This window comes from Phaethon aethereus (assembly GCF_964289735.1).
Source record: "Phaethon aethereus genome assembly, chromosome: 8".
Classification (NCBI taxonomy): Eukaryota; Metazoa; Chordata; class Aves; order Phaethontiformes; family Phaethontidae; genus Phaethon; species Phaethon aethereus.
In genome coordinates, this window is record NC_138584.1 from 19062323 (window position 1) to 19084425 (window position 22103).

The 22103-nt window shown below is 37.7% G+C and overlaps 1 protein-coding gene across 1 annotated transcript in view; it reads left to right on the top strand.

Moving 5' to 3' along the window:
• COL24A1 (collagen type XXIV alpha 1 chain) overlaps positions 1 to 22103 on the top strand; it is a gene marked incomplete at its 5' end in the record, with an annotated part of 145751 nt that overhangs the window by 67581 nt on the left and 56067 nt on the right. Inside the window, 5 exons of the mRNA XM_082003176.1 lie at positions 2244 to 2297; positions 6588 to 6641; positions 7850 to 7894; positions 12958 to 13011; positions 14055 to 14099. Coding sequence (XP_081859302.1) covers positions 2244 to 2297; positions 6588 to 6641; positions 7850 to 7894; positions 12958 to 13011; positions 14055 to 14099 — 252 coding nt within the window. The remainder of the gene's footprint in view (positions 1 to 2243; positions 2298 to 6587; positions 6642 to 7849; positions 7895 to 12957; positions 13012 to 14054; positions 14100 to 22103) is intronic.

The following is a 22103-nucleotide window of genomic DNA, read 5'->3' on the forward strand; positions in this document are numbered from 1 at the left end:
ATAGTGCTTGTCAACACTTCTTGTAGTTCTTACTGAATTCCAATTCTTACTAAATTGGCCGGGGGGTGGGAATCGCTCCTTGGAGACGGGCTGTTGATCACCGGGTAGTGAGCAATTGCTGCATTGTGCTTGCTTTTGTATATTCCTTTATTATTATTGTTATTATTGCTACTATTATTTATTATTTCCTCTTCCTTTTATGTCCTGTTAAACAGTTTCTATCTCGACCCATGAGGCTTTTCTCCAATTCTCTCCCCATCCCACCTCGGAGTGGGAGGCGAGCTAGCGGCTGCATGGTGCTTAGTTGCCACCAGACCAACCCCTCAGTAACTATTGAATGTCTGTAAATAAGCAAATTTAAAATTAGAAAGGATGAGTTAGCAAATTCCAAAGAATTGACTAACTCTTCAGTGTATTTAATTATATAAGTGTGGTCAGGATTTTTAAAAATACCTCTTATGAACTGTACAGAAATCTAGGCTGATAAGAGTACTTCAGGCATCAGACTGGGTGCCTTGGTCACATGTGACTAATATGCTATGTGCCACCTAGAGGCATCTTGGAGTTGTTGCACAGCTCTACTAGTAGTTACTGCTTTGTGGCAAAAAGAAATTACCACCCTAATGTTTTGTGAAATGCTGTGTGTTAGGGTTGTTCCACTTATTCTGAAAACTAAGATCAGTTCTTTTTTACTCTTTAGTGGTTTCTGTTAGTGCTCATTAGCATTCAAGTGCTAAAACGTTTTTTTTAAAGAAATCATAATTCTGTTTCATATTTTGTTTTATACATTTATTTTTTATTTAATATATAAACACACCTAAAAAGTTTGCATCCCATCTAAATCTCTACTAATAAGTCTCTCTGCATCCTGTTAAGAACAGGTTATAGAAAGCAGATGGGAGAAAGCCCTACAAGTAAGAACAGTGATGCCATAAATACTTTTTAAATTTTATTATAACATGACAGTTGAGGGTGAAATAATATTTTCTTGTAAACCTCTTGCTTTAGTATGATTTCTCTTTACCTCTCTGGTAAGGTTTTTTGTGATTAATCTCAGCTAATTTGGAATAATCATTAGAAATGGTTATTAGCTGTATTTGAAACTCAGCTGTTGTGGAAGAATAAAGTATGGTCCACCTAGTGAGGTAATTTTTTTTAATACCTTTTTCCTGCTTAGAGAACCTAAAAAGTGGCTCTTGAAGCTTTAATGATGACATGTATTAGCCTGCATTAGTATGGAAGGGTGCCAGAGAGAGTTTCATGCTGGAAGTTCTTTGAGATGTTCTTTAAGTTGTTCAGAATGTGTGTGATGCTTTCATTTCCATTACTGGAAAATTATGCATGCAAAGAGTGATACGTGTAATTTTTAATTGGCAATGATTTTCTCTTAAGGAAGAAGGAAACTTGTTTTTACTAGTGTTAGGCAATGGATGTGCACGGATGTAGTAATAAATATTTTACTCAGAGGAAGAACTTTTCAGTAGCAATATTTCTTTTTTCGGATAGGCAAGATGTAGTGACATTTTGAAGTTTACAAAAATAACAAAATCAAATACCATCTTGGTAGGTGACTGAATGAGCCCTGTGCTAACTAAAGAGTCAATTACCAATGCTTTACTTTATCCTACATTCACTTCCTTTGCATATTTATTTTTTCGTTACCAACAGCTGGACCTATACCACACACCATTTCACAAAGGCATATTCTGAATAATGCTACATGCTGGTGACCTTCAGTTACTGCCAACTAGACCTGGATTAGTACCTGCTGATTTGGAGGCAAAAGGCTTTCTACCCTTTTCTTAATCTTGCAGTGATCTCGTCCTTAAAGTGCGGCCAAGGATTAAAGAGCTTCAGCTGATCTCTAAGCTTTTTTTTAAAAATAGGTGAATTCATGAGTACAGGATCTGGTGCTGGCTGCTTTGTGGGGGTTTTTTTGTGCATCAAGATCAATCCAATAGTTTAATTTCAAATGTTGCTTAGTGGATAAAAAGTCTTATGCTAAGATAAATGAAACCCATACTGACATCTGCTAAATTGAGTTTAATGAAAGCTGCCTAATATATGTCACTTATCCAAGTCCTTTCAAGGAAACTTAATGGATTTTGACATTTTGGCAATGGTAGAACAAATTTATTTCTTGTTTCTGTGATTCAGGTTTGTTAAATGAATGAACAGAATCAAAACAAGTACACTGGAAACATTCCTATGCTGTAAATCATTTGTCTGTATAAATTCTTTAGGGTTTTCCAGGAGATATTGGTGTACCTGGATTAAATGGCCCTGAAGGTCCTAAGGTAAGACTATATGAAAACTTATTCATAATAACCATAAACAGTATAAATCTCTGAAGAAAAGCTCTGAGAGATGGACACTGGCATTATGAGAAGATAATCTTACTCTCAAAATACAGATGTTTCACCTCAGATATTTATATGAGAAAGTTAATCTAATGTTTAATGCTGTCCACGCAGTTATGAGGGTAATTACTCTGTTAGATGGAAGCATGTAATGGCAAGTTAAGGCAAGGAAATCTGGAGAAAACACTACATAGCTAGAAAGTAGCATATATTTCACTTATATTTAAATATAAAATGCATGCAGATCTCTATAGTCTCACCTGAGTAATACAAAATTTTTAAAACAAATTTTGAAAGAAATAGTAGCTAAAGATATGGAAAAACTGATAGAATTCACACACCAGATTAAATAATGGATAAAATAATATACATAATAATGGATAAAATTTATCTACAAAAAAATGACTGTCAGATTACTTTAGCTTCTGTTCTTTAGTAGTCTAATATTTTAGACCAAGCTTAGTCAATAATTGACATGCATAGAGTTTTCAATGAAGCTTTGGATAAAAGCACATATGGGAAATTTTTGTTTAAAATGGAAAAGGTAGACACAAGTACAAAAAGTGCAGGTGGCTCAGAAATTAACCCAGAGGAAGATCATTGAATAATATGAGACTATTCTTACATTGTTTTTTCACTGATAAATAGGCACAAGCATGCTGGAATGAAGTTTGTATATGAAACAAAGTTGAGCATCTTAGATAATCTTAAAACCTGTACTTTGTACTAATTCATCCCACTTCCATTACTTCAGACTGATGCATGCAGAGACTGAAACAATAAATCCTACTGTAAACTTAGAGCTTCGCACCTGTCAAGAGGGAAAGCTACTGCTAGATCTCTCTGAAATAAAAACACAATAAGACAGTTAGAAATTAAGTGAAATTCTAGAACACATGCAGCAATGCACAAAGCACAAGAAGACTTCATCTACATAGTACACACAGTTCTGGGCATTTGTATTCTAGAAGGACTCAATCAAGTGGGACTAGATGCAGAAAAGGATACTTGAATGAGTGTATTCTGAGAGGCACTTTATTTATCCTACCAAAATGAAGGGCCTTTTTGAACTTTCTAAGTAAACCAGAGGGCTGAAATTGGTAGGGCAAAAGAACTGTGCAAGACCAATGATGTCACTGGTCCAAGGACAAAACATACAAGTTGTCCATGAATAAACAGAGGTGGAAATTACAAGATTTCCCATCAACAGAGTTGTGAAATTCTGTGGCAAATTACTCAAGAAAACGTAAGACAGGGAGCAGCAAAAAGTTTAAAGAAACAGTCTTATTTGTACCTGGAAGACTGTAACAATCCTTCCATGCCAAAGTTAATCATCATCTGAAATAATCCAGTTGCCAAAGCCATAGCCAATCTCTTCAGCATCTCATATCTTTCAGCTGTGTCAAAGGCCTTGTCCCAAAATAGCCCAGACATGGATTTACTAGGAAGGCTGAGAACTCATTATCTGATACAGCAAATTGAGGAGAAGTTAAAATACATTTCCAGAGACGGATGTAGATTTTTTTCTTTAGTTCTGATTTATTGCTCTGCTAAATTGTGTGTATAGATGTATGTATAATGTTAGCAGCCACATATGAATCAGTTTATCTGACCATTGCAGTGGCAGTTGCTTCTGTGTTTCTGAATTACCAGGGCACTTAAAAAGACGTTTTGATGCCCAACTGTGTCTAGGGGAAATGGGAGAAGTACAACAGTTCTTGAACTGCAGATCAGATTTAATCCTCCAAGCTGATACATGAATTATGTAACTGAGATCTAATCCCTGCTGTCCAGTTTCTTCACTGAGATCATATTATTCCACGTTATATCCAAATACTTTATTATATATTATATATTACTGATCTATTGCCTTTTCACGGATTCCAGCAAAAAAGTACTAAAGGTAGCCTACAAAGTTTAAGACTCTGTATTCCTTTGATACAGAAATTATATAGCTGAACAATATTCAGTGGTCTCCAGTACATTTGGTCTTAGGGGGAAAAAAACTTAGCCTGTCCTAATCAGGGAGAATTCATGGCTTACATCTGAGAAGGAAGATTACCCAACTGGAAAAATTCTTACCCTGCTCCTAGTACCACGGGAATAAGGGCTGCATAACACTGGAAATGTTTGGCTTTTGGGATTCCCAGCTGTCTTGTGTTGACTGCAGTTTTAAAAAATTTCTTCCAGCTTTTATTTTTAGAAAACTGTTCTCACTGTGCTGCTCTTTTCCTCATGTTTTTGTTTATGCTTCCTCAGAAGCAATACCCATTTTAAAAGCCAAGAAAGCAGGGTAAGCTTTCATTTTTTTTGTAGTTGGCATAGGAGAAATTCAGCCTCTGGCTGGAGATTTTAAGCTCTGAATGTGATCAGCCATCTCTAAATACCAGTAGAAGTTCTGGATTGTCAATTTTCCCTAAATTATTGCAGTAATCAGCAAATCTGACCTCTCTAAAATAATGTTCAAAGGATTCATTATGTAATTTGGTCTACAGCACATTACTCAGCTTGGAAACAGTATTTTAGAAAGTGTTTGATCTTGATCTACCACTTATTAAAAAAAAAAGGCACACTTACATTTTAAAAAAAGGAAATAAAAATGTTTTTAAGAAGTTCTGAAATAGTTTAGTTTCCTATGTTATTCTTGCAAGCATTTATGCTCTGTAACCAAGAAAAGTGAGAGAAAAAGATGGTCAGAATATGCTGACTACAACTGTAGTCTTTCCAGCAGTGTGTGTTGCACCATGGTAGTAGTCGAGAACTTCCTTCCCCTGCTCATTTATGTTTGTTTGGATAACACATTTAATAGAAGTGGCTATTAGGAGTTTCACCACTTCTGGAAGGGGTGGTCAACTGGGAAGTTATGTATGTGAAATACAGAATACCCCCATTTGCTGACTCCCCCAATTTTTTCCAGATACTTTAGCACATGTCTAATGACTACCTTCATTTTCTGTTTGTTGCCTGAAACCTCAAAGGGGAGATAGAAATTTAATTTAGTCTTAATATTCATTTTGCAGTCTGGGACTTTTTCCCACATCCATTTAAGTGCAGTGGAAGGGTGTGTACAGTAGCAGTGTTGCTAACATTTCCACTGTGCAATTACACCATACTGAAAGCTTGTATCTCTTAACAAGCTTTGCTGTTAGAATGAAACAACAGTTCTGTCAATGAAAAATTTTGGTGACTAACTACATGGGAACATTGCTTAGGTAATTATTATTACTTATGTAGTGCTACTAAAAGCCCTCCTGTCACTTTTGTGACAGTACCTTGAGGTGGCCTGTTCTCTTTTCTGTTCCATTTTACTTTGCGTGCTAAGTAAACTGTTACTGGACCAATGCCTGCACCTTCTGTCTAGACTTCAGCTTCATTAGTAAGCAATTAATAAGGCTTACGCTTGGAACTTTCCCACCATTGCTTTCTTCAGAGGCTAATCGTATCTCTCCTAAATGGCAGTTTCTTTGTTCTTCTTGCTTTATCTGATATTGTTAAGCTTAACTTTCCCAGAACATTAATAATATGTTTACACAGATTATTTTTTTTGTCCTACGCCAGGTCAAGTGCTTTTCCCAATTATTACCATTGTAATTGGGATGACCGAGATTTTTGACACGCTGCTAGCTGTGAAGTCATTTTAACAAAGTTTTGAAAATGTTGGTGTGAGCAGTCATGAGAACTCAGAGTTGGTAGAGGATAAGGTGTTTTATCTCTGGAAAACTGATTATAATACTGACAGAAAAGTAAGAGCTGAAAATCACAAGGCATTTTGGACAAGCTGCAGTTTAAATTCACTTTGTAGTTCATTTTCATTGCAATGATGTCATCACATTTTAGGCTAAAGACTACCTACATAAAAGTTCTATAAGAGTTACATGGGTTCTGCTTTAATCTTAATATGATGGTGTGCTTTATGTATTCAAAAAAGAGGAATTGTTCTTTTGTGAGCGCCAATATTTTCTTATTCCCTTTTCAAAAAGATAAAAGAAAAAAGCTTCAGAAAAATTTATGTAGTAGAAATTTGTAAGATACACAGTTTTCCACCAGATATTAAAATTCTGCTGCATCTTCTCCTGGCTTCCTAAGGGAAATCCTAAGAACAATGGTAAGAAATGAGGTCTGCTTCCTCTGTTTTGCATTTTTGTTGAGATTTGTAAGAAGGGAGAAACTAGACCAAGCTGGTTGTTCGCTGACATAAGTTCTCACTGTGTTTGTTTGGATATTTAGGGACTTCTGGGTGACCGAGGGCCTCCAGGGCCACAAGGACCCAAAGGAGTTGAGGTAAGATGGAAAAACTATCCAATCAAGAGATTATGTTTAAAAGAAAAAGTTGTGAGGCATAAGAGGGTTAGACAACAGTGGTTAGGTGCTTATGGTGATGTCAAGGAAAATTTCAAGTTTCTTTTGCATGTTGGCATGAGTTGCAAAGAGGTTTCAGCAGCCTTACTGGGCTGTGCATCCTCTACATGGTTTATTTCAGTTACTTTGGTGGAATCACAGATAGTATGCGTCCAGGGTCGGATGTGGTTCTTTTAGTTAAACTGGGAAGATGGGGGTGGTGGTATGGAGATAGAAACCATATATCAATTTAATTACAGTATCCTAGATATACTTAAGTGAGCAGTTAGACCCCTATTAATTGAAAGGGAGGAAGGCAGCTTTTTGTCTTACAAATTTATTGAGTATTCTTAATTCGTCATCATAAAAACAAAAACTCATGTCTCTTAGGCTAAAAGTAATTAATATTAGAAATAATTTAATCGGTGATTCTGAGGATATAACTCTAGACTTTTAAGTAGCTTAATGATGGGCTTCCATGACAGGTATTGAGTGAGTAAAAGCTAACAGTGTCAAAATGATCTGTTTAGTTAAAGCCAGGAAGCTGCAGATAGGATTTCTTAACGCCTCTGTTTTCTATCACTTGTAATTGAAAAGGTTGTGTACCACATCCTCCAAAAGCTGAAGAAAATCTTCCGTATTGAGGAGGATCAGTGAACCATAAAATGATCACAGCATGACATCCTGGCATGGCATTGATACAAATCCATGCTTTAATATAACTGTAATGAATGAATGCTGAAGAGTTAACCCTGCAGTTCCCCATCATGCATAATTATATCAGTGCACTGCACAACACAGGCACAGTGTCTCATTTCTTCTCTTACACACCTGACAAGCTTGACCCCAACCTCCTTCCATCCCTGAGAAAAGACAATGATAAATCCTGGAAAAATGGCTTGGCTAACTTAGTGGCTGTGCCATAGCAACATGGAGGAGAAAAGCAGGAATGTTCCTACTGCTTTTATAGTCATGAAGTATCAAATGTTGCTAGAAGAGAGTAACTGCAGGGCAGACAGAGGTTGACCCATAATTCCTCTGTCTATCCCCTCTTCAAGTTGTGAAAATACTGCTATAATGCTCGGTATACTGATAGTATAGCTTAATGCTGGACTTAGCATCAAGAATATTGAAGTCCTGATTTCTTTTAGGGAGAAGTAGGACCAGTTGGACCTGTTGGAGGAGTCGGCCCAAGAGTAAGTACAAGTAATGTTGTTAGGGCAGACTATTTTTCAGCAGAAGTACTGCTTTAAAAGGTAAATTTACTGTGAGAAGTGACTGTTAAAATGGCATCTCCTGCGTAAATATGTGTCTTCCCTCAGCACATGCTCAAAGGAGAGCTGGGAGAGGACAAATGGTTATCCATATGTAGGATTTGAAAGGAAATCACAGCCGTGGTGCTCAAAATAAATTTTTTGAAAAGGAAAGAGTCAGTAACAGACTGCTTATGGGGTGTTCCTCTGAGATGGGTAAAACCATGATGCACTTTCTAGGGACTGAACCAGCTGATATATCAAAATATTTAAATTGGGGAAGAACCCACCATGAGACTCATCTCACAAGGAGAAATATAAAGGACTGATGCTTTAAGAAATAATTTTCAAACTGATCTGGTAGACAGTTGTTGAAGACAGTAAAGCTGGAGTGTCACAATGCTGTTTGTGCTGACATTTTTTAAAAGATAAAAGTTTAAAACTAACAACAGATTTTGTTAGTTATAAAGATGTACTAGTGTCTAAGAGTATTTTAGTGAACTTGAAGCTTACTTTTAGAAAAATTCTAAGCTAAAAATGAATACTAGCCTGCACTAGGGACTGTGGGAGTGTCACTAAGTTTGTTGAAAGCAGTATGATCTTCTGCCTTTACTTGATTTGCTTGTGTGTGGTAATCACTGGCTTGGTCTTCATTTTGGATGACTTCCCATTTCTTGCATGAACTTGGGAAAGCCTTTCCCATTGTTTCCTGGTTCTAGAGTGGATATAGTTCTATGTCATTTTTCCTGTTTATTAGCTAGTCAAAGCTGGGAATTTTCTTTCAGTTAGAAGTAATATTAAAATGCTTATTTGCCACATGGATTAGATGTTAAAAAAACCAAAACCCAAACCCCCCTCTTTTTTTAGCTGAGGAAAACATGCAAAAAATTGAACAGAATTTCAAAGCACTTTGTGACTCAGTTCAATATTCAGTTTAATCTGCCTGAGATTCAGCCAAAAGCCTCATGGAAATTTTTATTTTGGCTGCATTTTTGAGTCTCCTCCTTGGACAGGTCTTCATGGCTGGACAGCATCTCCCATGTTGTGCTGTGGCAATTGGAAAAGAAGATGCTGCAGTGGGTGACTCATGGGCAATGAGACGCCTACCTTCACGTTCTCTGCATCACTGGGCATGCACAGGCCATTATCAGCTGGTGTCAAAGTGACCCAAGAGGAAAAAATTCTGTGTAACCTAGCAAACTGGATTATTTTTAATCTATTCTGGGTCAGTTTGACCTGAATTATTTTGGTTTTGATTTCTCTCAATGGGAAATGTGCACACCATTGGCCTGTCTTATGGCTTCCTGGCTTCTGTCTCAACAAGTTGTTCAGAGAAGAGTGTGTGGATCTGAGGTGGGCCCCAGCATGTCTCCAGACATCTTTGAGTGGCTTGCTGGCTAGTATCCCCTCCTGAAATGAGAGGTAGGGGAAATGGGAATTTTGCTTGGTGGGGGGCCTTGGCTGTTTTTTCCTTTTGTCTTGAGGCCCATCTGCTCTTGCCTGGATTCTACTGCTTCTGTTGGCTCCAGCTGTTTCACAGCTCCAGGCCAACTTATTAGCACTGCTGCTCTGAACTCTGTTCCCATCTCTGCTTGTCCTTGCTTCCTCACTCCCGTTTGGAACATAGACTGTGTGATTACATTGAAGAGAGAGAGAAAGTCCCAATCATGAAGTTGTTAAATCTGTTATAGTTTAGCAGGACTGAGTCACTAAGCTGCTGAACACATCTGTCTCTTTAAATTATGCTTGCTTGATTAAAATTTCACATTTGTTCTAATTATATAGGCTTTATTTCCATTTTCCTTGTAGGTTGATACATGGTAGACCTTTGATTATTTATTAAACTGTTCTACTTTTCTCTTGGACAGTAACAGAGCATGTTTCTACTGCTTCTGGAATTCCTCATCTCTTCTACTGTGTAGTTTTCAGGTAAAAGTGTTCAGCCCTCAGTTCAGGTTTAGGCAAGCACCAAGCAGGCAGCCATAAATTTTTGCCTCGTTTTTCTCCTCCCCACCACCTCCTGCACTTGTTTCTAACATTTGTTTTAAAAAACGTGCATGAGACTAAGAACCCCTGGGTCCCACCTGAACAATGCTGCTAGCAAAATACATCATCCTCTACTGGAACAGAAGATGAATATGAACCTGCACTCCAGTTACCAGGTCCCACTTTGGAAAAGAATTCCCAAATGTCTAGAAGAACTGGAGCCAAAACTAAGGATGCTTCCCTGCTTACTCAGGATATATCTGAGGTTCCACAGAGCTCAACCTGTTTGAATTTAGGAAGAGGTTTTTGAGCTGAATCTGATCACACCATTTGATTTTTTTTTTCTTTCCTTTCCAAACCTTCGTACCCATTCTATTCCAAAGTCAAATACTTACATTCTCTTAAATTAATCCTTCTAAATTAAAAAAGCTGATTTTTTTTTTTTTAGTATTTCTTTATTTGTCCTGTGAAATTACAGTAGATGCCGCATTAAAGAAGTGACTGTGTTTATTCGGTTTCCTCTCAGTTAATTCTTTCTCAAAGGCTATCTAAATATTAACACTGTAACTGTCAGAGCAGCTCAGCTCAGTGCAGGCAATGGTGCATTTTATTATGTTCTTGTATCTTCACTGTTGGAGCAGAAAATGCCTCTAATGGGGGGAGGTTGTTTTAAACCAGAGTGTAAAAAGGAATTGTTGTGAGTTGATTGCTTTTTGAGATCCCTGTACAAAACAAAAGCTGGTATACATATAGTCATAAGGTGAGCAGTTCCTCCTGAAGACAGAGGAAAGTGCTTTCAAAGCTGCCCCACTCCCACAGTGCAGTGTTTTCTGAAGGTGGTATATGTCTTGCTGTAGGCTGAAGGCATGTGAGGAGCTTGTGGAGGCATGGGAATAGAGTGATAGTGAGAGAGATTCATATTAAAATACACACACCTGTATCAAGCCATTGTGAGGTGAAAGGAAGCACAGATGGTTGCTACTTCCTAAAAGGAAAGGGCAGAACTTCCAGCTAATATTTTAGGAAACCAACATTTTCAGGGCAGAATAATCCCAAAGGAAGACTAATTTTCTCAGGGGTTTGCAAGCAGAAAGGCAGCCATCCCTAGTTTAACGTTCTGTCAGTGGCTTTTCCTTGATGTGCAATTTACAGCTGTATTGCATTTCTGTTTAAAGCCAAATCTGTATGTTTCAAATTGCTTTAACAGTTAAATCCACTTGTTCCATTTTCTGATCAACTTGCTTCTGTTGTGTGTCCTTTGCAGCTAGTATGTGGCTGGGGTACTGCATCCAAGAAACCTTTACAAGTTGTAACTCCAATTCACTTCTGATAGGACTAAAATTATTAAGGTAGTTAATAGTGGCCACTAGTTTTCTTTCAATGAATTTTGTTTAAAACATTTTTATGTTACAGTCTTGCTCCTAGAAAGACCTTAAGGTTCTTTGCAGCAAAGCAGTTAAACAGCATGTAGTAACCTGCAGAAGTCCATCACTTGTTTCTTGCTAAGCCTTGTGGAAAGGCATGGCTTGCTTTATCTGGATTTCTCAGAACTTCTCTTCACGATCTTTTCTCTCTGCATTCCTGGATGTGCCATGTTTTAATTCATTGGCAAAACCAAAAGTCTGTTCCTAAAACAGTGGTATTAGTTGGAACTTGTAGGTCAGAATGAAATCACTCAGGCAGGTAGAGAGAGAACGAGAGAGATAAAAAGGATTAATATATGAGAAGTTATGGAACCTACTAAGACAATATTATTTTAAGCCATATAGAGAATTTCTTAGATGCCCAGAAACTAACACACACATTGTGCTCTGAAACACAGGCGCAGAGCAGCCAGAGCAAAGGAGCAAAATGGAAAAATCACATCTCTTTTTAAGAAACCTGTTTGTTATCTGTTGCTGTAGTTGTTCTTGTCTCAGGACAGCCGATGTGAAAAGGAAAACTCTCATTACAGAGTCCGGTGATTGCAATTTTTCAGTTTGCTGGAACAAGAGCTGATAATTTCCTTTTAGCAGAAATCTGCATCTTTTTGTTACTGAATCATTAAAATGTTGAATTCATTTTCTTTATCCAGTTGTCAAGCTTCAGTGATCTCTAGCAACTTGCTCAAGAGCCTGATCCAGTCCATGGGACCTTTATTTTTGGGCTAGAGTCCTTGCCTCAGAGCAGATGGGGAAAGTTTGTCTAGGCAGGGCAATACTGTTCAGATAACCAAATGGTTAGGCCATGTTTTATGTTGTAGAGGAAGTAAAGTATACCTGGAGGGAAAACGAGCTCCTAAAAGTGAGACATAACTAAGTTATAAATATCTAATTGAAAATTCAGGAGAAGAGCATTCTGGGTTTTATGCTTTTGTGGGTCTGTGCGAGTGACAACAGAGGGAGGGATGTATTTTATAAAATGCTTCAAAGATCTCATCACTTCATGGCCGCCTGCTCTGATTGATGTTGCTGTATTTCTTCCAGGTAACAACATGGTATTAACTGAGTATCATAACAACAAGGTCTATCAGCAGCAAAATGCTAGTGGAGAGAGATGAGGCTTAAAATAATCAATTTGATGAACAAAGAGGAGAGAGTATTTGAGCTGATTTTGTCTGGTTGAGGAAGGACAGTTATGACACTAGTGCCTGAAGCCTAAACATCAAATTGCTAGTGTGAGTCCCTGTTCTGCTGGAATTAGCCAGGAGAGAACATGACCTTGCGTTTTCTTTGTCATCTTAATATGTTTTTTAAAGTCAAATTTTGAAATGTGTTTGATTCTTGGATTGTGTCTGTTTTTCCTCCATGTTAACTGCTGTGAGAGTTAGTACAGATTCTGATTACTGTGCTAGTATTTGCCATAATAGTCCACAGTATATTTTAAAATGTGGGTTTATAAATACACTAGCTTCAAAAGCTAGTATTAAATATTTACTAAAACGTACATTTTTGAGTGCACATATTTCGATAAATAAAGGGATTGGGATGAAATTATCTTTTAAAAATAAAATATTTACAATATTCTAATCATTATTTTAGGGAAAACCAGGACAGAAAGGTTATGTAGGTGATCCTGGACTGGAAGGTTTAAAGGTAAGTGATGGTTTTATGTATGAAATAAAATGTTTGGAGTGTCAGCTGTATACAATTATACACTGCTATATACAGTGGCATGCCAGTGAAAGGATATGAGTACACATGCTTCCACATAATATAAATGTATATCATACTGGTGATTCTGCTTTCTTGCAAGATCCCATTTTGGAAAAGAAAAAAATGATGCAACTCTAGGAGACAGAGATGTGTGAGCAAAGACAGCACCTGCTAAAATGACATCTAACTGCCTGGGGATGTGAGGGTGGCTGGGTCTGGGAGCAATAAGGGGCCCAGGGCAGTTCCTGCACTGGCAAGACTTCGGGGGTGTGAGGAGGCGTGAGATGAAGTGCTGCAGTTTGAAAGAGGAGCTTGTGGCAGCAGATTTCTCAGTGCTGAGTAGCAATCTGAGTAAACAGTACTCAAATCACTGTTCATCAGGGCACTGAGATTATAGTCATAGCCAGATAATAAATAGTGCATATACACTCAGCTTCCACGTGTAAAATACATAGCAAAATGTTCTGGACTTGCAGCGTTATTAAGAACAGAATTAATTAATCTAATACTTAATGCTGGTTCCAAGCTTTTGGGGGAGAAGTTTGTTAGGATGTCATTCAAATGTCAATTTTCCTAATATTTCATAACAAAATTAAAGTTATCAATAGTGTGCACACTTTTGAAGCAATTGTGAAATAATGAAGGTAATTTGCAAAAAGGAAGATGTAAATAAAAATAAAATCATTCATTTATAGTATTTGCTGACTTAATGTATTTAGTGAACCCTTAACACATAGTTTTCATTTTTGTGGGCAAGTCCTTAAATACATTAGGACAGCGCTTACATCTTTTTACAAAATCAAAATTAGCTACTGACAAAATTAAATTTTTGCTGGTTGATTAATTTTAGCCTTTAAAGTTTTAATAGGGAATTGTAATTTAGAAAATAAAAGCCTCCTAGGAAAATAGAGGACTTCAATATACACATATGAAAGACATTACTTTTGTAATGAACTGCATCATCTGTTTTCTACATTTAACAGGGAGAACAAGGAGACCAAGGAAACCTTGGGAAAACTGGTGAAGCAGTAAGCTTGACTTCTCTTTCTGGTTTTATTTTTAATTCTATGTTTATCTGAGAGTGAACAAGTCATGTGTTGCAGTAACTTTCTGATGAAGTTCACCTTTCTTTGAAGCTGTAGTATGTTGGCTATACCTTTGTGGTCTTTCAGAATCATACTATTTAAAGAAATTCCCCATTTTAAGTGTTTTCCAGAGTTAATTCTGCTTTTTTCCTAATAGGTTGAGTGAACATTACAGGTAGTTGTAGGGATCTTCCAAAGCACGTTCGAGTAAATGAATGAGTGATCCTTCTCCAGTGAAATTGAGAGGCTACATTTAGTATGAGATGTATTTTGCAGACTTGTTCTGTCTGCCCTTCATAAAATCACAGAGCTCAAGGTGACCTTGAAGTGACACGTAGCACATCCTCTACTGCCTAGGCAGGATCTTTATATCACTCCCAACAAATATTTGGATAACCAGTTATTAAAACACTCCAAGAATGAAGGCTACATGACCTGCAGGCAGCCCAGGGCTTCTCTATCTTTATTTTTAAAAAGTTTTTCCAATCGTGTAACCTGACTCCCTTCTACTGGCAACAGCATCTTACAGATGATGGTTGTTACTGTGTGGCTTCATCATCCTTTCTTTTTAGGCTAAACAGTCCCAATTCACTTAGCCTTTCATGTTTTCCAGATATTCGAGTCACATTCTTACTCTCCTGTAGGCTGTTTCCAATTCATCTAAACATCTGTAACTCCAGCTTACTGCCCAAACTGTTCAGACTGATGAGAGAAAGGAAAAATTGCTGCTTACAAGCCATATTCTTGCATACACATGCCCATTTTTGCAACAGTTTGTTATTCAGTTTGTGATCCACAGACTCCAATCCTTCTTTATTAAAGTAATTTTCTTTCCCAGTTCTTCCATTGTAGGCACTTTTTTATTTGATAATAATCACTTAAACATACTGCCTTGCAATTCTCTCTGTTTAATTTCATCCCCTGCCTGTTTGTATTTTTAACTTTTGTCTGGGGATTATGAGCAGGTACGAGCTTGTTGACCTATGCTTGACTTACCCAGATGTTGTGTAGAACATGACTAAATTGGTTTTGTTTCTTGAGTTAATGTATGCTGAGGAGAGATACCATACGCTGGTTTGGGCTCAGTGCTGTACTACAGACAGCAATCAGAGTGAGGTCCCCGTTGTCTGCAAAATATCAAGTGGACATACCCCAGACAGCTCATCAAATGGTTGGTCACTGCTGAAGTTTTCAGAACTGCTTGTAAGTCAAGTCCAGCTCCTCTGTGCACTCTGAAGACTCTGCTCCAGGGAAAGGAACTGAGAAGCTGGACTCTCAGTCAAAGTAGCTGCTTAGACAGGAACTGATAATGCCATATAACAACGTACGGTCCACTTAAAAGTCAGCCAGCATATCTCATTTTTTTCATATTGCTGAATGGTTAGGGCAAATGTGGAAGAGTACCAGGGAATGAGGATGTCACGGTAGAGGAGAATGGGCAGGACATCATAACACCTATGTTGTTTTTATAGAGAGATGCAGAAATTACTCTGTGTGTGGACACAGTAATATAATCTTCTGTCCATGTAACCAGCATTTCTCTGACAACATTACGCTTGCTTTTTTTCTTTCCAACAGTGTGCAGAATTAAGCTTTTATTACACATAAATTCTGTTTTTCAGCCTGTAATGTGTTAGGGAAAATTGACAGCATTTACTCTCTGTACAGTGCCACACACACCAAAATCCTCAACAAAAGACAAAGCTAAGCTCAATCTTATGTCAGTACATTAATAATAGTACATAAAACAGTCACAGAAGCTTGTTACTTAAGTAACTTAACCTTAAGTTTCTGGATTTGTCATGGGCCTTGTTTTGCTCCTCAGCAAACTTCGATTCAGTGCACACATTTTCCACAACTGGGATATTTGGTATGAACATAATATCATTCACCACTAAATGAGCTCCATTCTCATACAGATGTGATATTCACTAGTTCAGATATATAGTCAATGACTATTTGTTGCAGTGATGATTAGTAAAATAATCATACTAGCTACCTAACTGTCAAGGACAGTATGAAATAATAAAAATATTCTTTGTGCCAAAAAAGGGGATGTTGCAGCCCTTTTACAGTGTTATAAAGAAAGATAATTATGGCCCATCATTAATTACCATTTCCCACACTTGCTGTTTGGAGAATTTGCACATGACAAAGGATGACATGAGATACCTGAGAATTGAAGTCATTTATAAGCTATTGATAAACAGTCTTTATTTTTACTTGTGAATTGTTGAATGTCTTCTGCTTCAGGTACATGCATGTTAATCAAACGAGCTTCATAGGCCCTTGACACTATTATATTAACTTTGTATTATCTGGCAGCAGAGGACTAACACCCACTACATAGTCTTTAGGGGGATAATATATGTTATCTTCTGGTTAAGGCCAACGGTAAAATACCAAGAGCAGGATACAGCCTTTCAAACACACTCAGCAGAACTCACAGGAAGACCTTTCAAAATCCCCTCCATTTTATTCACCACTGTAATCTGTAACAGTTAAGCTTTTCCTAAGTGAATTGAAAAGTACTAGCACGAAGAGGATGGTTTTTCTCATATGCAGATGGTTTTCCAGATGTGACACCTGATGCAAAATATTCACTTCTGTACACTTTGGATGCAGTTTTTGCTTCTGGCTTCTCACCAGCTTCTGTTTGTAACAAGTAGTTTTTCTTCGGTGTGCAGAGAGAATCCAAACTTCTTAATTCACAGATAAATCTACTCTCTGCTATTCAATATTGGCTCTGGTGGCATACATGCTGACTCCAGGACATCTCTGGAATCAAACATGCCACACACAAAAAGAAAAGATGAAAAACAAAATACGAAGTACAGGAGCAAAGTACAAATGCTACTAGCTCCTGTGACAGATTTTGTGATGGACCCCAAAAGACAGTATGTAGTAAAGCATCTGTCCTTATTGATGCCTTGTGAAGTTTGTGTTACCAGATGCTCGGTGACACCAAATACAAAGAGGATTTGTACAAATAGCATTAAACAATGTGCAACTACTGTACAATTTATTTAATAATAAAGGCAAAGGGAAAAAGAAGTTACTAAAAAGTTTATAGGAAGTCCAATGTCTAATAAAATTCTGTGTGTATGGTTTCTTAGTGCTGCACCACCCCCAGCTTTGGCTCATCTATTGTTGTTGTTTAATGATCTTTATTGACCAAGTTCTTCAAATTACAGAATATGACGTATACTTTTAAGCCCATGGCTGAAATATACAATAGCAGTTTTTTAGCAATGGGGAATCCATCACAGTATTGCAGTTCCCCAAAAGAAAACTAGTGCATTTCCTGAATAAGCTGTCAGAAGAAGCGATTTTGCAATAATATATCCTGTAAGTGTTGATTTCATAGCAAATTATGACATGAAGCACATGTGAGTGTCTGCTATTGATATCAAAGGGTTGCACCAATATTTTTCTTCTGTTGCCTTCCATTTTCTTACTTTTCTTGATATCATCTATCTTCTGTCTTTGACTAATGCATCTGTCACTGCTGCCTGAGGTGCCAAAGTAGTTATTGCTTTTCTGTAGCAGCTTTTCCAGGTCAAGTACTGCTTAATATCTGCTTAGAAAATGGCAGCTGTGCACAAGGAGGGAAGTTTCAACAGCAGGAAATTGAACCATAATGCTTGGTTATTTGATCTAGTAAGATGGGGTATGTGCTGAAATACAGCTTTGTCAGTAGGCTAGAAGCTGTATTGTCCAACATTTCTTAGGTCACATGAAGCTGCTGACTCTCTGGAGCACATTTCTGCCAAAGTATTTCTGGATGTTTGTCCAGTGTGGAAAGTGAGTAGACTAAATTTATAAAATGTTTACTGTGGTCATAAGCTTAAAATGACACACATTTTAATACTAGATCAGGAATGTGCCTAAGATCAAACCTCAGATGCTACTCCTTAACTGAGTCCTACACAAAAACTGTTTCTCTGGCTACCAAAACTGTGATAGGACCCAGCAGATGTCCTTTGCTGCAAGATAGTCAGTTAACTGCAGGACCATCAGGTTCAACTGAAGAGGGTTTGGTTAAGATAGTGAGAAGTAAAGGACAGAAGGCAGAGCAAATTTACACTGCTGGTGAGAGAAAATCTTTTGGAAGTCATGCCAAAGGAAACAACCACTACAGCTACTGAGAAAATTGCCCTTACAGTTGCGGGGGAGGAAAATCTCACTTTGCTGACATGTGCAACTGGATTTTGTATGCTTAGATCAGATGTTCTCCAGTGATGGATAGCAAATATTTGAAATCAGCTTCAAACATCTCATACAAATGACCTGTCTGTGTTAAAGTGTCAGGGATGATTTAAGAAAATGATTCATTTCTCAAATTTATGGCACAAAATTGAACTCATCTGAACTTAAAATAGTTGCTTGTCAGGATTATGTTACTGTTTGGTAATGCTAGTGTTTACCCAGACTGGGTCACACTGAATAACTATTAATTATATGCAAATTAATTCCAATTTCTCCTTGCTAGCTCCATTACAGAAATTCAGCCCTTGGCCTGTACACTTCTGAATTAGAAATCACTGACATTTATGCATATATTGAGACAGAATACAAGGGTTGAACTGCGAGCTGCAGCATGTACAACTGGTGTTAAAAGGACAAACTAAAATAAGCAGAGTTCATGAACACAAATCCTGGAAAAATAATCTTCAAAGATCCAGAAAAGTTACGTGTCAGCAAGTTTGCCCAGTTTCAAATAAGAATGTTTTGAAACAGCAGAAGAGAAACCAAGCTGAAACCCTGCCACCAAAAGCTAAAAAGAATAGAAAGTTACAGTCGAGCAAAGAAAAAAACCCTGATATTCAGGATGTCAAACAGCAGAAAATGGTGAGCCTGTAGGAAGGCAAGAAAACACTGCAGTCAGGCCATGTGCCTAGGGGTTGAGTTGCTTTTGAGAAGAATTCCCATAAAGCAATTACCACACCTCCTGCATAGGTAAGATTTGGCTGGATTAGGCACCAAGGATGCTTAATTCATGGAGAGTGGACGCTGCAATTCCTTTTGCTTGAAGAAAAGATTAAATGGGCTTTAACTGATATTTTCAGGGTGTTCAATAGAAAGAGTTTTTTGAACTATCATGAAAAGTCTGGGCTTTGGGAGTAGGCAAAAGAGAATTGTAAGCCATAGGCCAAAAGAAAAGTCAGTTGAGGAAAACCTTTTTTTTTTTTTTTTTTTAATTCAAAGACTGGTGAATGCATGGGGCATTGCCAAGGACTTCAGAGGAATGAACTAGTTCAGCTGCTTTCAGGAACCTATTGGATACAGATTAATGTAAATTCTATAAAGATCTTACAGTGAATGATAATAATGATATTTTTGTGTCTGTGCTTCTTGTTTTTACCCTAGATGAACTGATATATTATCATTGCTGCTAGCTTTTTCTCTCAAGAAGAGTGGAGAAACAGGGTACAATATCTGGAGGTTAGCTTTTTTTCAAGCTGTTGCTCATTTTTCTTGAAGGACTTTTTGCTAGTAATGCACTTCATCAGCTAGTTTCAGCTTCCATGCTACCCTACAGAATACCCACAACCTTTAAGTTTTTGCAACTTAACACCTTAAGTCGGTCAACACTCCCTATATCATGTTCAAAGAGAAGGATAATCCGTTCCATGTGATATTAGTTATCCAAGGGAAAAAAGCCACTAGTTAGATGCATAATTGTAAATAACTTTTATCTTAATTCAGTTTAGCCAAGATATGACTCTCTAGAGTAATATCTACCTTCAGAATAATATTTTTTTTCTTTGCACAGATTACAAAAAGCTACTAGTGTGAACTTGACAATTAGATCTAAGAACTTCTATAAATGTCATTATTCTGATTGTCACTTGAAAAGTGAAAATACTGCGGATTTGAATGGAGTTTGTGTCACCCAGTTCACTTCATATCATCACCAAGCTGCTTAGGGCAAGTAGACTGTGTAAAATGCAGTATCCTTCCCAGCGAGGGAACCATGTCCTGACTGCCACTGTAGTACTGACCTCAGGCTGCCTTTTTCTCACGGTCATTTAAAAGATTCACATACAAATGGAACCTTTGCAGATCTGGTAGAATGTAAGAAAAGTGTACCAGTCCTCTGCTCTTTCCCTGACCAAGAGAGGAATTTAGCCTTTCCAGGGAGTCAGATTTTGACTGATAAGTAGTTATTTTGCAGCTGTGGTGGTGTTTTCCCACCAGCCAATCTATAGCTTTATATCCATACTTATTTGCATGCCCAAGTGATTTTGCAGTACTAAAATATGAGAATGTTTAAGGCTCTTTTAGCAGTAATCAAGGATAAGTTGCCCCAGCATGCATTAAACTTACTCAGTAATGGTGTAGGTATCAGCACACATCCAGTCTTTTCACTGTTTGTCACTTTTACTCTCTGTCTGAATTTAACTGATGTATTTCATGTACCGTAGTGGTTTGGGAAGAAAAATGTAGATGAATAGTATCTGCACATGGCATCTGCAATTTGGCTTCCAAGGTTTTGCCAGTAGGCACATCCTGCTGCCATTTTGTAAGCTAGCTTCCTTTAAATGTGTGTGTTTCTCTGCATAACACTATCAAACAGAATTACCCTACTTTACACTGGTGTTACTGGAAGCAAAATTTAACCCATTTATTTCTTTCCTAAAACTGTTGTAGATTAAAGCAGTGGTGCCAGTATACTTTGCCTTTCAAATATTCAGGTAGTTGCAGTTTTGAGTCCTTTAAAAAAATTGAGTGAAATACCAGCTGTGAGGTACAAATGTGGTACATCTGGTCAGGCATTGGAACAGGCTGCCCAGGGAGGTGGTGGAGTCCCATCTCTGGAAGCGTTCAAAAAACGTGTGGATGTGGCGCTTCAGGACATGGTTTAGGGGGCATGGTGGCGCTGGATTAATGGTTGGACTTGATGATCTTGAAGGTCCTTTCCAACCTAGTGATTCTGTGATCTCTGCTTTCACTCACCTCCTCCACTGGCAGTAACAAAGCACAGATTTTCACTCAGATTATTGCCTCTGGTTGACTACCAATTAACTTTCTCAACAGACAGAAAATGCCAATGATCTGGGTGTCGAATGGCCAGATCTCAGTGTCAAAAAGAAGAAAACAGCATCTGCCTTTCAAATACCACACCTTCCAATGCAATCCTGGGTAAAGCAGCTACAGATATGGTCACTTTGTAACATTTTTAGTATTGTGGTTATGAGGTGGGAAATAGTTTCTAAAGTTTAGAGGTAGAACCACCAGCTTGAATAATAAAAAAGGACCACACAACCAAAAGCCAGGATCACTTTGTGGCATACATACAGCGTTTTGCACAGCTGTCAGCCAAGAGCTCCTCAGATGCCAAGGTCTGATATGGGGCCATTTTCTAGTCTACTCGTGCGTTTTCATAATTCAAACTAAAATGCTGTTAGAGAGCAAATGAGGTATTACTCACTAAGGGATTCAAAAGTAACTAATTCAGTAATTGAACTTACAGTTCAATTTTTACAGTAAACTGTAAGCAAACTGGCATCAGCTTACTTTATATTCTTTATTTAGCTTTTCAAATAACCCAAATTACTAGCATTTCTCCTATCTCTGAGAAAATACATCCTTTAAAATTGTTGCTGTTTCCCAGTGGTCTAGACACAGGGCTTTCTTTAAAACTCAGGTTACTCTTACCTCTAAGTGCAGGATACTAACAGCTGCTCCATTGAGTTCATACCTGGTACTGGTACAGTAGTAAGCAAATGTTCTACACAAAGGCTCTACTGAAAGTCTTTGGTTTCAGAAGCCTGTCTGTGGTTCAGCAATATACTATTTTTGGACATATCAAAACCGGAGTTGCACAAAAGCACTAATCTGATAAAAATTCACCCAGAAATCTTTTACTAGCAGGGCTTTTTATTCCAGAGCAGGTATCAGCTGTCCATGGCACCTTCTTTCTCACAGATCAACTACCTTTTG